Source organism: Aspergillus pseudoviridinutans (assembly GCF_018340605.1).
Source record: "Aspergillus pseudoviridinutans IFM 55266 DNA, scaffold_1, whole genome shotgun sequence".
Lineage (NCBI taxonomy): Eukaryota > Fungi > Ascomycota > Eurotiomycetes > Eurotiales > Aspergillaceae > Aspergillus > Aspergillus pseudoviridinutans.
Window position 1 is genome coordinate 2761492 of NW_025091281.1, and position 15607 is coordinate 2777098.

The 15607-nt window shown below is 47.0% G+C and overlaps 8 protein-coding genes across 8 annotated transcripts; 4 read left to right on the plus strand and 4 right to left on the minus strand.

Annotated features, from left to right (window-relative positions):
• Nucleotides 1-473: 473 nt before the first annotated feature.
• On the plus strand, nucleotides 474-1290 carry Asppvi_000994 (thioredoxin peroxidase DOT5; the record flags this gene model as incomplete). The annotated part of the gene is made up of 2 exons (XM_043297298.1): nucleotides 474-777; nucleotides 953-1290. 2 exons carry the CDS (start codon nucleotides 474-476, stop codon nucleotides 1288-1290), a joined length of 642 nt encoding a protein of 213 aa, XP_043153233.1.
• Nucleotides 1291-2099: 809 nt separating this feature from the next.
• Nucleotides 2100-2793, plus strand: Asppvi_000995 (putative NADH-ubiquinone oxidoreductase 21 kDa subunit; the record flags this gene model as incomplete). The annotated part of the gene is made up of 3 exons (XM_043297299.1): nucleotides 2100-2159; nucleotides 2219-2718; nucleotides 2769-2793. 3 exons carry the CDS (start codon nucleotides 2100-2102, stop codon nucleotides 2791-2793), a joined length of 585 nt encoding a protein of 194 aa, XP_043153234.1.
• Nucleotides 2794-3408: 615 nt separating this feature from the next.
• Nucleotides 3409-3996, minus strand: Asppvi_000996 (DUF1761 domain-containing protein; the record flags this gene model as incomplete). The annotated part of the gene is made up of 3 exons (XM_043297300.1): nucleotides 3409-3543; nucleotides 3609-3913; nucleotides 3981-3996. The coding sequence occupies 3 exons, from the start codon at nucleotides 3994-3996 to the stop codon at nucleotides 3409-3411; spliced, it is 456 nt and encodes a 151-aa protein (XP_043153235.1).
• Nucleotides 3997-5171: 1175 nt separating this feature from the next.
• Asppvi_000997 (uncharacterized protein) lies at nucleotides 5172-6002 on the plus strand (the record flags this gene model as incomplete). The annotated part of the gene is made up of 2 exons (XM_043297301.1): nucleotides 5172-5428; nucleotides 5510-6002. 2 exons carry the CDS (start codon nucleotides 5172-5174, stop codon nucleotides 6000-6002), a joined length of 750 nt encoding a protein of 249 aa, XP_043153236.1.
• Nucleotides 6003-6155: 153 nt separating this feature from the next.
• Nucleotides 6156-8318, minus strand: Asppvi_000998 (rRNA-processing protein MPP10; the record flags this gene model as incomplete). The annotated part of the gene is made up of 1 exon (XM_043297302.1): nucleotides 6156-8318. The coding sequence occupies one exon, from the start codon at nucleotides 8316-8318 to the stop codon at nucleotides 6156-6158; it is 2163 nt and encodes a 720-aa protein (XP_043153237.1).
• Nucleotides 8319-9594: 1276 nt separating this feature from the next.
• On the plus strand, nucleotides 9595-10756 carry Asppvi_000999 (oxidoreductase, short-chain dehydrogenase/reductase family; the record flags this gene model as incomplete). The annotated part of the gene is made up of 4 exons (XM_043297303.1): nucleotides 9595-9649; nucleotides 9700-10138; nucleotides 10272-10516; nucleotides 10569-10756. 4 exons carry the CDS (start codon nucleotides 9595-9597, stop codon nucleotides 10754-10756), a joined length of 927 nt encoding a protein of 308 aa, XP_043153238.1.
• A 308-nt stretch (nucleotides 10757-11064) lies between these two features.
• Nucleotides 11065-11942, minus strand: Asppvi_001000 (NuoB/complex I 20 kDa subunit family protein; the record flags this gene model as incomplete). The annotated part of the gene is made up of 4 exons (XM_043297304.1): nucleotides 11065-11159; nucleotides 11232-11587; nucleotides 11658-11850; nucleotides 11900-11942. 4 exons carry the CDS (start codon nucleotides 11940-11942, stop codon nucleotides 11065-11067), a joined length of 687 nt encoding a protein of 228 aa, XP_043153239.1.
• Nucleotides 11943-14243: 2301 nt separating this feature from the next.
• On the minus strand, nucleotides 14244-15491 carry Asppvi_001001 (ACP S-malonyltransferase; the record flags this gene model as incomplete). Its single annotated transcript, XM_043297305.1, has 2 exons — nucleotides 14244-15292; nucleotides 15350-15491. The coding sequence occupies 2 exons, from the start codon at nucleotides 15489-15491 to the stop codon at nucleotides 14244-14246; spliced, it is 1191 nt and encodes a 396-aa protein (XP_043153240.1).
• Nucleotides 15492-15607: the final 116 nt, after the last annotated feature.

Here is a 15607-nt window from a genome sequence, read left to right on the forward strand (position 1 = left end):
AGTTCAAAGTCATATGAATCATAACAAGTGACTGATCGAAGAGCCATATGGAAGGGTCCTGTACGATGCTGTAATAATGATAATGTCTTATCAGGTACTCTGAGGGATGTCCTGCTACTTGTCACGACATTCTTTGTCTTCGTACTTTTCTCGCTGAACCCAAACATTTATCATTCTCAATGTTGCTATTATAATCTATTACTATTGTTGCCAACCCATCTTAAGCCACAGGGGAAAGAAGTTCATTAACTTGCAACAGCCATAGCTGCTTTCCAACTCGGAAGATAAAGTCGGTGTGAAATTGTGCATAAATTCCGATTCCCATTGCTAGAAGGATCCTAGGCATATAAAAAGGTATTCTAAGCCCTTCTAGGCCTCAGTCCCTCGGCATCGAAAGCATCTCAGAAGACCGGACAACATACCACCCACTAAGAATAACTGCTCCTTCTGCTGTTTGATATCAGTTTCGCATCATGGTAGAACTCAGGAAGCGAAAAGCACCCTCACAAACCCCTGTCGCAGAAAAAAAGAGCAAAAGGATACAAGAGCCGAGTCAGGAAAACAGTCCAACCTTGGTACAATTAGGCAAGGAAAATGAGCGCTCTACGCATGGCTCAAACAAGAAACCTCCAACTGTCGGTGACACTATCAACTTGGATAACTTTGGTGGCGAGATAGAACTCAATGATGGGACGAAAACTACCCTGAAACATCTCGTCGACGCAAGCAAATCAGGGATTGTTTTGTTCACGTACCCAAGAGCGTCCACTCCTGGCTGTGAGTTTATCTCCCCCACATTTCTTCCTTTCACGTCCCGAGAATAGTATTCCGCGGATCTTTGGGGAAGAGCGGCTGCATCCCCCCTCTCGTCAGCGGTATTACGCTGTAGTTCCTGGCTCCCTCAACGGATGAAACAATCACAGGAGTCGAAAGAACGCTCATCGCTTGTTAGGCACAAAGCAAGCTTGCTTGTTTCGCGATAAGTATGATTATATAACGTCGAATGGCCTATCGATATATGGGCTTTCGGCGGACTCCATCAAAGCGAACAGCTCGTTCAAAGCTAAGCAGAGCCTGCCCTATGCTCTACTATGCGATACGGCGTCTACTCTCATTTCGGCTCTTGGCTTTAAGAAGGCCCCTAGAGGTACGACAAGGGGGGTTTTCGCTGTCGATAAGCAAGGAAAGGTCCTACTTCTGCAACCTGGTGGGCCAGATGCAACTGTGGATGCTGTACAGCAAATGATCTCATCGCGCAACGAAGAGACGCAGGGACAGATCAAAGAGTGATTGGAAGTTCATGAGGGAAGTCGGGTTCAAGTGTCAGACATTTTTTGAGCGTGCTTTATCTCTGGGGGGCCGAGTAATATCAATGATTCCGAGATCGCTTTTCATGCCTCATGTCATACTTCATGCGCCGGCAATCTTTGCATTGAAGGAGGAACTTAATCCACTTACGAAAATGAAAGGGAAGCTTATGCTTACGACTACTGGTGGTTCTAGCTCAGTATAGCCACTGTCTTCAGTGGATGTTATCTTTGATAAATAGGGATGAATAACCTATAACTTATAATTTCGGTCAATGGTCTTACTTTGTCACATATATCAGCAGGTGTGACCACAAAGGTGCTTGAGATGAAATCCAATATCTCTAGCTGTCACCTTGGGGGGTCCAGATATCCTATCTGACTAAGATCTACCAAAATTCCTTCTGCTACGCCAAACCTGACTTGAAACACCACATGTCAGATTAGCCCAAGGGGTCAAAAGCTAATCTTTACATTTAGATATTAGCCAGGGAAGCTTCTATACACGTTGAATGGATACGTTTCTTACCGATTGCCCGTGAATGTTTGGGTATCAGGCGGCACGGTGTCGGAAAAACATAATGTCCGTTCACAGTTCGTCCATCCGAGTACAGCCATCTTGATTCCGACCCTTCGTAGGGCAAGTGAATACACAAATCGTGAGACTGAGAAACTCCGGAGGTCAGTACTTAAGTAAGCAAAGGTCATTGTACTGGTCTTCATCATGGCCAGTGAGACAATGGAGCCATTGTGAGGCTGACACGCAAACTGGATAGGATCTCCAAGCACATCATGGCTCGCGACGTCCTCAAAGCCGCCAAGTCCGCATCGAATGCGATAGCCGTCCATAAGGTAGGCGTTTTTACTATGCCGACGGCGGTACTTTTCACTTATAATTTTTTGATAATCAGAAATACACTGTTCAATCTACCGGTATATGGGAACGTCTTCGCCGTCTTCTTGCCGTCGATCCCAATCGATCTACCGGAGTACCACTTAACTCGCAATATCGACTTCCAACTCCTGGTGCTCTCCCACCGCAATCTTACGATGATCCCGTCACTGTCCCAGCAGGAGACATTGCTGACAACCCTTACTGGAAGCGCGACGTTCGGAGAAACTATCCCAGACTTAGCACAGTCAACCAGGCAGATGCTGTTGGCCTTCTTACAGTAGGCAGCCGGGCGGTGCCTAAGGATGATGTTCTGCAGATCGGGCAGGCGGGAGAGCAGCAGTTGGTTGAGGTTAAACAACAAGGAAAAGAGCGTGGCCTCGCTGCCATATTTGAGAAGGACAAGAGGGGTATCCAAGGCGTCCTGGGCGCCGATGGTCTGCCGCCAATTCCTTGTAATCTGAACGCTTCCGCGGGGGCCAAGTACCAGCTTGGCCAAGGTCAAGGCTATCCTGCTGTGTATGTCTTTATCTCCGCATCTTGCTGCCCCAACTTACATTTGAATCCAGGTATCCTTGCCGGACGTTCGTCTAAGTGTTCATTAACTGCACATCCGAATCGAATTATTATCCGCTTTCTGTCCTGGGACGTAGACCATCTATTAACGAAAAGTGTCCAAACATGGGGTGGGTCTGATAGAGCAGGCTGATGGCAATGTCAGCCTTTTTCTGATCATGCAGAGCCAGTCTTCCATCCTAGCTAGCTACATGTGCATAGATAGTTTTACTGGATAATTTCCCTTGCCATGTATCGGAGTGAATTTAGATGCTCTGGGAATCCTCTTATGGTCTTTCTATTCGTCTTACGTTAATCACTCATGTGGAAAGCAATGTCACCATGTCTTATAGTTAAAGTGGGAAACAGAATGTCGAACAGCATTTACCAAGGTTAGATATAGTGCAGATATGGCATCATGAGCCTAAGAAACTTGACATGCCGTCCGTTAATCCAACTTAATCTAAGAGAGAAACAAGTGTCTCAAAATAAGCCTTCTTCAAGCGTTACCTAAACTGGCTACGATTTCAAACCTGGTCCTTGCAAAATTTAGACATTGGCATGAGCAAAATAGAATCCTATGTCTGGCTTATTCAAATTCAGGTTTTAATTCACAAATTAATAATTTCCCCGACCATGAACCAGGACTCGCTCCTAATCAAAAGGATTTGTGCGAGTACCCCACCAGGTAAGGAACAGACTAAGCCCAACTGTCTCAAACACTCTGCTGACGGCCCCAACAGCAACAGTATCGAGGGGTCGCTTTTCAGTGAAGATTTGACTGATGAACTAGAAACAGAATGGAAGGTCAGTATATCACGTGAAAGTTGGAGTAAGAGGATCGGAATACTCACACTTGGCGCGGAACTGGCCATGAAAATCAAGCTTCCCAAATAAGCAGCTCCCTTATAGCTCAGTGTTCCAGTGGCATTGATCAGGGCTGCAACCCCATAAGTCTGCACAGCGCTTCCAACCAGAGAGCTACCCCAAGCCGCCGCTGCTCCAGCAGCCTCCTTGGACTTGATGAATTCCTCCTTGGAATTGGCGGCCTGCGCCCGATGATAAGTATCACCAAAGACAGGTGCGAGAATACCCAGTGAAGCTGTATGGGTAAAGATAGTACCCAACGCAATCGCCGAGGGTTTCACGGGAGGGAGATCTGGCCGATTATAAGTTATTATAATGATCAGTGAGACCACAGGGCAGAGAGAAGAGTGCACACTTACAGTGGAGAGTGGTCATTTTGAGTGTGGAAATATCGCGGTGTAACAATGATTCTGTATGTTGTGAGATCTCAAACAAAATTGTCGTCCGTTGAATGGGGGGAGATTCGTTATTTGAACACTACTGAACCAAGGTCACATGGGGTTGCCATCATACAGTAGGTACTTGGCAGGCTATGCAGTGACGTCGTCATGATCTAAAGACAAGGACACGCCGACTAGCTGCAGTGTGAAGATCCCGATATGGGGGATCGAGTCATGTTGCGGACCAATCAGTTGAGGCAGCTCTGATAATAAAGTCGATTTACCAACGGTTTAAGGTAGGAGGCTGGAAGCAAGATCCCTTGGTGTGGGGAAGGCCAGTGGCCATGACGTCAGGCAATAGACACATACATGATACCTCACAATAGGTACCTTCATACTAGCCAGGCTTGGGCGGTGAAGTAAAAGGATCTTAATAGTAGGTAGGCCTCGACCAAGCAAGCGAACACTACCTTAATCTCTCTCTATTCCACTACAGAGGCTGGTCGATCCGCAACAAGTCATGAGTTGCATTCGCTGAGCCGATTTATTCTGCCAATTCTTCCACCCTCCTATGAAGTTGCAAGGAAAAATCATTTTCGTTCATTGCAGGCAGGATATTAGCAACAATTACGGCTTGTACTTCCGCTTTCCGACCAGAGGCCTAAAGTAGAATTGCAAGAAAGTTACATGTCCTCTGGTCTATGGTTCCATTTTTGAGGACGAGAAGGAAAAGGCACGAAGAAGATTGAGGACAAGAGAAACATTTGTCTCCTCGGCCATGGCCTTATCTGTTTAAAGATAGAAAAAGTTAACTATGAAGCTCTGAAGGCCGCTAGAGCCTAGATGAAGGGCAGATCTACATCGTTAATTTCTCCGTTCCTAATTTTCTCCTCATTTTGAAGAAATGCCCAATCAGAGTTATCAAAAAAATGGACTTTTTTGCACCACCGTTTTTCCTGGTCTTTTCTGAACGTACCTTACTTCCTAAGGTAGTACATATCTTAATCTTCTTCAATTCTCTTTCCCTATTGGTTCATTGTATTTTTTTGATGCTCAGGCGTCTGTGATTGACTGAGGCTTTTCACACATCAATTAGTTTTATTAACATTCTTTCGATAGACATTTGTTAACCTCAGAAGAAAACGTTTCGTGGGCGCAAAATTTCTCCCGATGAAAGGAACTATTTCTGCCAGCCCCTCATCATCCGATCTGGTGGCAACCTTTGATGTCAGCGAGTACTTGGTCCCTGTCAGGGAGCTAAAATCGGCTGGAAATACGTCAGTTTCGTTTGATGGTCTCCTAGAAGAGCCTCTGGTCCTCAAAGAAGACCTTAAAGAGGGCTGTGGTGGTCAATTATGGCCAGCGGGGATTGTCCTGGCCAAGTACTTGCTGCGGCAACACCGCAATAATCTCTCCAACAAGACGATGTCTGTACACTGCCATTTTTCTTATTAGAAGGTTCTTAATAACCTCTCCTTCTGAGATTATACTAATGCGCTGTTACCTAGAGTTGAACTAGGAGCTGGCGGTGGCCTTGTGGGCCTCGCGGTTGCACGAGGGTGCAATGTTGGTCCTTTTCCCATCTACGTCACAGACCAAGAACCAATGTTACACTTGATGAAAACGAACATTGAGCTGAACAATCTCTCAACTGCTGTGGCTGCGACAGTGTTAAATTGGGGAGAGCGCCTCCCTGACTGTATACCGACTCATCCTGCGATCGTACTCGCTGCGGACTGCGTCTATTTCGAGCCGGCGTTCCCCCTTCTCATTTCAACGTTGCAAGATCTGCTGGGTCCCGAATCAGTTTGCTACTTCTGTTTCAAGAGGCGTAGGCGCGCAGATCTCCGTTTCATGAAAGCAGCTAAGAGGGTCTTTGATGTCGAGGAGGTTCGTGACGACCCTGAAGCGGATACATACAGAAGGGAGAATATCTTTCTCTATTCACTCCGGTTGAAATCTACACCGCAGAACGGCAGTCTCAGAGCAATAGAGGGATGAGCAAGCGCCAAAGAGGCAAATCAGATTATCATATACCGATATGTAGCTAGACGAACGAAATACGCTAATCTACCAGGCTTCTGCCTTTCCAAAGAAAATTCATGCAGTTTCAGACACTCAGTCATCGGATATGGACGGTAGGTGATTGTAATCTCACAGCTTGAGTATATCGGCACCAGTTTTGGTGGTGCCCTCCCGGTCTCTGGCACCATAGACATCAGTGAGGTGGCCCTCTCTACCAATCACCTTGACACCGCCCTTCTTCAAGGTTGAGACGATTTGTCGATTTTCAGCGACTCTCCCTGATTGTTGTTTTGCAGGGTTTGAGTCAGTCTTTCTTTGCTTCTTCTGCCTCCTCCTTAGCTTGGACTTCTCGTCGCGCGTCATTTCATCCTTGGCGATAGATTCTCCATTCTTGAGCGTTACTTCTCCAGCAACCTTGCCGTTATCACCCGGAGCGTAAATTTCCTGAGGAGCAAGGGCTGCTGACCCGCCAACAGCGCTGCTAGCTGCAGGCTGCGCATCCTCCATCATAATGGTAGCAACATCCGTGATCACGTTGATATTTGCTTGAGGAGCTTTCGGCCTGTAATGCCAGTTCGACAGCGTATCCAGGCGGTCGCTTATCTCTTTCCAGAGGTTTGAAATCTCAGTATGTTCTCGTAGAAGTTTATGATTCTTCGGGTCCACATAGTTTGGATCAGTAGCCCTGAGATGATCAGTCTCAAAGAGCTCGGCCAGGCTCTGTTGAGGTTTGGTGTCTTCCAGCTCAAATCTCCCTTTCTTGGCAGTCTGCCCTTCCGAAATCCCAGGACGACGGCGTATTACTTCATCAAACTCCTTCGCCAGTATTCGACGCTTAACCAGCTCCTCAATGTCACCAGAAAGTTCGGTCGTCACGACTGGTACCGGCTTTCCAACCCTCTCGAAATCCAAATCTTCTTCGATCAAAGAATTCATAGGTCTTTCAGCACCTCGAGCTTCACCAGCAAGCGTCCAATCTTTCTTCGCGATATTAGCAGCCTCTAAGCGACGGATCTCGTCGGCAATCCGCGCGCGTTGTTTCTCATGAGCCGAATGCTGATGTTTAGAACCCGCTAGCTCATTATCGGAAGAATCGTTTCCATCCTGCGACGCGTCGTCCTCAAGCAAGTCGCGCCTAACATCAGCAATCGCGCGATCGATTTCGGTTTCGACAGGAGCCCCATGAGGTTGTGTTTTCGGAAGAGGGCGCGTTTTCGTCGAAGTCACCTTCCGTGGGGGAGGCTCAAAAAAATCCGAGTACTTGATATCACTGGTGTTCATCCAATTACTGGTATCCGCACTGATTGCATACGCATCGTCATCCTCCGAATCGAGGTCATTTTCGACGGCGACATTATCGAAAGTCGGCCCTTCCTCGTCACTACTGCTCTCACTTCCGTCCTCGAAAGAACTCTTCGATCTCTGTGCTGTTGGTCGTGTGGCTTGGGGAGGCACAGAAGAACCACCAGCTAAGGGGTTGACGTGCCAGTCTATGTCCTCTTCATCGCTCCCCAAATCGTCATCTATTCCGCCCTTTGCATCTTGCCTCTCGAGAAAGTCAGACATCTTGTTGAATTCGTCAATGGAGAAAAAGCCGTCGTTGAGTCCGAACGGGTCTTGTACATAGGTATTGCGGCCATTGTGGTTATCGTTCTCAGACTCTTCCACATCAGTTCCGCTATCTTCGTCTGAGTGGCCCTCAACCACGCCCCGTGACTCTGGTTCGGATTCCATATCTTCCATATCATCATCAGAAGCAGAGTCGCGGTCTGAACGATCAGCGGCCGATTCTGAAGAAATCGACATATCACTAAATTTAGAGGCATCTTCAGAGTTCGCCTCTTGTGACTGAACGGGTGACGCTCTTCCGTCAAAAACAGCTGCTTCGACATGCTGAGCAACAAAAGCGGAATCTTGCTCAATTTCCTGCTTGGCAGAGTCTAGTATTCTTGTGGCCTGTTCCCAGATTTGATCGGAAGTAAATCCTTGCACAAACAGTTCCTTCAACTGTAATACATGATGCAGAGATTCTTGCTCATAATCCGATCGCTTGCGCTTCCGCATAACGCGCTGACGAGCAAGCTGTGCATTGCTGACAGACAGGGCAAGGGAATCCAGAAAGTACTTTGCACAATCAACTGTATTCGCATGCAGCGAGGTTGTCGGGCTAAGAAAGACCCACGGTGTAGATAACGCTGACTCGATAGGCATGTTATACCCGTTGCGAGTCGATCTGGATGCTGGGGATTGGAGTATCGCCTCAGATTGGCTGTGTATTACCGTTTGGTTCATTGCAGAAATGTCTCTGAGAGCATCGGCCCGTGCTGTTGTTTGAACAGAGAAGCAGAATTATTGTAGAGAGCGAAGAAGAAAGAGAAAAAATATGAAGGGAAAAGGAATAGTCGGAAAAAGATAAGGTTCTCTTCTTTAAAAACGAAGGAAAAGTGAAAAATGAAAATGAAGAAAAACCTCTGCCAAGCTTCCCGCTCCACTTAAGCCTGGCCGTCTTATTGGTATCTAACCAGCGCGGCCCCGAGGCAGATAAAAATACTAGTTCTCCGTACTACGGAGCAAGCCTCTAATAATATTAATGCTGGGTCGCTGGCATACCTTAATGCTGAATTTTAACCAAATTGCTGCTACCAGCCTGCTGTTTATTGAGATTGTCAAAAGACTAAAAAGTCCACAATGTCTTCAAGCCCAGGGTAACGTACCAACCCAATTACGTACTTCCGAGGCGGGTGACAAGAAGATTATTATCAGACTCAAGATCTATCTATTCTCCGTTCGACAAGGGTAAAATGTAATTAAAAAGACTAATATCGAATCTTATTCACTTCTCCACCCTATAGAAGGTAAACCACCACTACAGAACAACAAGTGCAGCCTCAGTGTGCAAATATGGCCTTTCCTCAAGAATTTGTTCATGGCAGGATAACTGAGGTGTTTCCCACAATCCGGATACCCTGGCGCCACAAAAGTTCCACAGTTACCCTGCTCTCTGAGCGAGTCCAGCACAATATTTCTGATCGCGGACTCTGATGAAGTCAAGAGATAAGCAGACCTTATCACATGGTATGGACGTGATGTCTCGCTGACGACTGTCCAGCTCTCAGAGAACTTTCTGAGAGAACTCTCTGAAGTGTTATCAACTACATTTCTCTTCATGGTGCTCATGACGGTCTAGATCATTACATATGCCAGCTCTTCGTTGCTTGATAACGTCACGTCAAGGAGACTGTCAAGGCTCATCTGCACAGGAACTTCTATTGTCACCACCTAGGCCAGCTCGAAGTAATGATTGCGATGTGGGTTTTGTACATGCGTTGCTGTATCTCTAAGATGTTTCGTGGGGCTCAATTCCTAGGTTCTTATGTTGTTTTGAAAACGTCATCCTGACGCTGCGATCTTGCGGCAGACCTGACCGTGTGCGCCGATGCTGATACTATAACTTGACTTTATCTTCTAATTCTTTCTCGAGCATTAACTTGTTCAGAAAGCTACATTTTACTTAATATACGCGAGTTATCGATTTGAGATCGTCAAAAATTGCTACTGGATCACCACCATGCAAGAGTACACGGAAAAGCCAGCAAGCGGTGCTGAGTCTCAATTTCAACCTGGTGAGTCCGCATCTTGAATCAAATTTTGATGATACTCATCAGTACTGCAGGTCACCGGATCCCAATCCAGCATCAGAAAAAGCCTGGGTTACAGGCGGAACTGGAGGATCCCAAGCCTGCGTCGACCCGCATACCGACTGACGACTATGGGTACCAGACGTATAAGGCAGCTGGGAAACTCGCTGGGAAGAGAGCTATAATTACGGGTGGCGACTCTGGGATCGGTCGCGCTGTTGCCATACTGTTTGCAATGGAAGGGGCATCTAGCCTAATCGTATACTTGCCCGAGGAAGAGAGAGATGCTCAAGAAACAAGGAGACGAGTGCAGGAAGCTGGGCAAGAATGTCACTGCTTGGCAGTAGATCTCCGGGAAAGGGAGAACTGCCACAAAGTGGTCGAGGTCGCCCTTCAGTGTTTGGGAGGAATTGATATTCTGGTGAACAACGCTGCGTTCCAGAACATGGTCCAAGATATCAGCGAGCTAGATGAGTATGCTCTGATCCCCAACATAATCTTTTGGTGGCGACCCTCCCTTCCCAAGAAAAGAGACAAAGGAAAAGATAAACACAGTAGAACGCAGAGCTGTCGACATGATATCTCGCATAATTGACCGTCTTGTTAGGGCCCAATGGCACCGCACCTTTGACACAAACATCCATCCTTACTTTTATCTGTCGAAATACAGTCTACCACATATGCGATCTGGCTCGACGATCATCAACTGTGCATCCGTTAACCATTATATTGGCCGGGGTGACCTCCTTGACTATACATCTACGAAGGGCGCAATCGTTGCGTTCACTCGAGGATTGTCCAACCAACAAATTGGGAAAGGAATTCGAGTCAACTGTGTGTGCCCTGGTCCAAGTAAGTTTCGATGCCGGATAATTGCGACGGTTGTTTCTAAGATGGCTTCTAGTTTGGACTCCCTTGATCCCATCCACCATGGATACCTCTGCAATGGAACAATTCAGCTCCGTGCCCATGGGTCGCCCGGGCCAGCCTAGCGAGGTTGCAACATGCTTTGTTTTCCTTGCAAGTCATGACAGTAGCTACATTTCGGGGCAAAGCCTGCACCCCAATGGCGGTGTCATGGTCAACGGCTAAGCGGTTGCCTCGAGAAGTGATTTCAGCCTCACAAAAAAGACGAACAGCTACCTGACTGCTAGGGCCCCAGGCCGCTCGAACTATTTACATTCAGTGGTTGGCGGCACGTTTATCAGAAAGAGGGATAGCAAATGATAAGCCCGTATTATCTGTTAAATTGAGCAAAATCCGAACACCGAAGACATATCAGTCAAAAGGACACTTTGGCTCGTTGCATGCACTAGTATGTCTCCTAGATACGTAAGTATACAATGCCATAGTCACTATATTCAAGGTTTAATGATCTCCACCATTCCTCGAGTACGATGTTAACGGCGGTACCACATGCGTGTTATTCTTGTATGTCTCATCTTCTTCTGGAGCTGGAATATTCCATACATCAACGCCTCGGATGTGGGTGGGCCTATTTTCCGTCAGCATAGCTCTCACATCAGGATAATCTCAATGTACGAGTCTAGAGGGAGATTTGACGAACATCCAGGGACATAAACATCGACGGGAACAATCCTATCACATCCTCGTACGACCGAGTAGCTGTAATGATAGTAGCCGCCGCCATTTGCACAACTTCCCATGCTGATGACCCAGCGTGGATCAGGCATCTGATCGTAAACTTGTCGAAGAGCTGGTGCCATTTTGTTGGTCAATGTACCAGCCACGATCATCACATCCGACTGGCGAGGTGAAGCTCTAAAAATAATTCCTAGGCGATCTTGGTCGTATCTAGGTGTCGACAGATGCATCATCTCGACAGCACAACAGGCGAGACCGAATGTCATCGGCCACAAGGAGCTCTGGCGGGCCCAGTTGGCGACTTGGTCAAGTGTGGTACTACAAACGACAATATTAGTACAATCGGACGTTCGCTATGCATGTACGTAAAAGATGCATGGGCACGAACAGAACATATTGCATTGCACCCTCTTTCTTTTCCTGGCTCGGCAAGGGCACCTCCTTTCGCACCTTTCCAGATGCAGTCAAAGGCTGACCGGACTGCGCCTGACGCTCGAGTGCCGTCGCTGAGTTGACTGGAGAGGTGGACAGCAATGCAAGCTGTTGACCTCTGGAGAGGCATGGGACTGTAACTGATCGCGCTATATCAAATGAGCCGACGAATGCCAGGAGACAGAAAAATAGACGTACCGCGGAGAGCGCCCAGAAGGGCGCGCCTAGACGTAGAGAGCATACTGGGATAATACCTCTGTCTTGTCTGAGGCGCCTGTTAATTAGATAAAAAAGTAGTTGGTGGCTAGAGGTGAACAAAAACCTCCGTTGCTCAAAGGCCTGGCAAGCCCAGTGGCAATGAAATGGTTGAGGTACGAGTAGCGAGTGTTCCGTTCCGGCTCCAAACTAGGAAGGTAACGCCGTCGCGCCGAAGATGACCGAGCCTATGGCCGATCCAGCTTAGTAACTGCAAGATAATGCGTTTCTCAACTCAACCTACTCCATGTCTTCGAAGTTTGAAACCCCATATGATAACTCCGTAATAATATCGAGTATATAGCCCGTCAGCTCATATGTGAAACCCCTACGATATGACGTTTGTTTCGATTCATCACATTTGGTTCGTCAGTACTTAATTGATCTATCCCGATGCGGCTTTTACGATGGGAATCAGTTTTTTTACTGTAGAAAGGTTACTCGATTTGACCATTACTTAAGAGCGTCTAGATTGCATTGGTTTCTGTCTACCAATCTATTAATCATTAATCCAGAGTTTCAGTTCACGAATGTGAGAAGATACTCTATTGTAGATCCTGCGTTCCAGTGCTGTGAAAGTTGTTGCGCGGCTGTTACCCGGGCTTAACTTTATCAGCGCCGCCGTGCCATCATCAAAATGGGGAGCAAGTGAAGCGGTCCCTTCCTGAACTGATGAGAACAGTGCTCTGACAATTCCCTAGTTACTCCGTCAGTCTGCTCTCCTACCTAATCATTTTCCTTGTATTACTTCCAGCGATCTTTGACCCAAGGAGCTAAAAGAGCGTCTCACACGGAGAAGTGATGTCAGGCCCCAAGATTGCCTGTATATGCGTGATTGGAAAGGCTGTAAGAAGATCCGTTGCGATTTGATACTTCTACTAATTTTCTCAAAGGACAATCCTCTCCATATCTCAACGTTCCCACCGTACCAAGACTCCATTGTAAATTTCTCGTTCTCCTTGAATGCATGCCTTGATATCTTTGAGATACGGCAGAAAAAGACTCCAGTCGGCCAGGATCTGGGCCTCTTGCATGCGATCGATGAGCGATTAGCCGCATATGGCTGGTTAACAACCACTGGGGTGAAATTCCTGATCATGGTGGATACAATAGGACAACCAACGGGTGTTGGAGTCGAAAGTTTGAGCATCGATGCGATGGCGACATTGAGGGAATCGGACTTGAAGCCGGCATGTTTCTACCATCTTACTTTGCAACACACTTGGGACAGCCTGCAAGTTCCATGGAAGCGCTAATGTGGAATGATAGGCTTTCCGAGCGCTGCAAACTGCATATGTTCAACTGCTACAAAACCCGTTTTACTTTCCGGACGATTATACGCCTACCTCGAAGACCGCAGCATCAAGTTCGAATGCATCGCAAATCGTCGACCGAAGGTTCATTGCGGCAGTCAAGCGTATCGGCGATACCTGGGCTCCGGGAATGACTGGGTTCTGAGCTTTCTCAGCTCCTAAATCTTTTGAAGAGACAATTCAAAACATATAATGCTCTGGAATGGCCAAAGACCCCGGTAAATACGGACTTTTCTGTATGAAACGAAGCCGCCAGGCCTGGATTGTGAGGCTGATTCACGTTGCTCTGCCTGATTGGCTAGAACTTATTACAATCATGGACGAAATTCTGAGCGAATTGCACCCTGTGGCAACTTTAGACCTGGTCAACTTGTCTGAAGCATTGCGGAAGTGAAGCTCATACCTATATCCATGCAAGATAGCATTGAAGAATGGGCAGCATAAGAAATCTGAGCTGGCGCTTCACCAATTGCTTGCAGGGCCAGGGAGCCCACGCCGATCATTCATGGTTACTTAAGGGGCCCTCGCTGAGCGTACCTCATGATTGTACTGAGTACGGAAGTGAATTTTGTTTTGGCACCGCAATGAGAAACGCAGTTGGCATTGCAACACAAGTCTACAAGAGGTAGTCTGGTTGTTTCTAGCAAGGAACCTTCAGTGTGATTCAGACCAGCTAAGAAAATTGTCACAGAGACTTGCACCTAATGATTCCTAGCGTCAGAGTGGCTTGAGCAGGTTATTTCTCTCTCAAGTTGCAGATTATTTGTCTCAAATTACAACCTACTCCGGAGGATATGGTGCTGTGATTGCCCGAAAAAGTGTGGAATTAAGGCCATCAAAAGCACCGGGCTACATTTTGGATGAAATTTTGCGTATAAAGTCCGGCAATTTATCAGTGAATTTCGTCCGTAATGGGTAGGGCTCGATTATGTCGGTACAAATGAGAAGTACGTATATAATGGGGAATCACAGATTCATTGAGTTAAGACGTCGATTTCAGTGTTTTGAAGCGCGACCAAAACATTCTCCAGCTCTCGGGGATCACTAAGAGCCCAAACGCCACCTCCTTTGGTGTTGATTTTACCAACTTCCTTACCGACCAGATTTCTGCCGACCTTGCCTGGTCCAATGCCAATCCATCTTTTGACTCCTCGATCTTGGTCAAGATAACGTATACTGTCCCACCATTTAACGGTTTCGACGCATTGTCTAGACAAAAGGCTTTTCAAATCGTCCCTTGATTCGAAGGGGAGACCAGAGACGTTTGATATACACGGCACCTGTGAGGGAAACTCAATGTCGACGCATTCTAGTTCATGTCTCATATACTCTGCAGCTGGCGCCATGATGGGATTGTGGAACGGGCTTTCGCTCTTCAACCTCACAGCACGTGGATCGTGGCCACCAAATTGGCGAAGCTGGATGAGAAGAGTTGTAATCCTTGAAATGCTCCCACTTAGTACTATTTGGTTTTTGGAGTTGACGTTGGCAATCATAACTTGTTGAATTGTGGGTAATCCGTGGCTCGAATCATCCTTTAAGTCGGGGGAAGGATGACCCGTGAATTCATGTATGGCCGAAAGTAAAGATTCGAGATGATCCGGCTCACAAATCAGAGCTACCATGCCATAGTCTTCTCCGGATTGTTTAGAGGCTTGACGGGTGCATTCAGCCATAATCTCCGCCCGACGGCGCACCAATCTTAGAGCGTCTCTGAACTTAATATAGCCACCAGCGACCAGAGCAGAGAACTCGCCCAAGCTATGTCCAAGTGTTACATTCACACGGGATTTCGTGTCGAAACCGAATTCCTTCTCCAATATGCGAAGGATTAATATGGACGTCGCCATGATAGCAGGTTGGGAATTCTCAGTCTTGTTTAAATCGCAATTTGGGCCATTTGCTATAATTCGAGACAGGTTGAATCCTAAAGTATCGTCCATCTCATCTAAGAATGGTCTGGCCGTGCTAGGAAAATTATCAACCCAGGAGTTAGCCATTCCCACACGCTGTACGCCATGACCTGTACACATATCAGCATCAGGAATAGGGATTTTTGGGACTAGGTGGTATGGCAAACCGGGAAAGAATAGAGCTGTGTGCAATCTTGTTGTGGTAGAGTGCGGAGCGATACTTCGGCGATGGGGTCTCACCCTTGAGATTGAGCGACCACAGACATAGCGGGTGACAGTGGTGTATCTCAGACTGAGGAATAGCAACATGATTTAATGATTATAAAAGCATAGTAATCATTTAGGCTCGGGACGAACATATTGGATATAATATGTGGGCATTATGAGCGGTGTCTATTAGAGATGTTTTATGACACAGTAGCGTC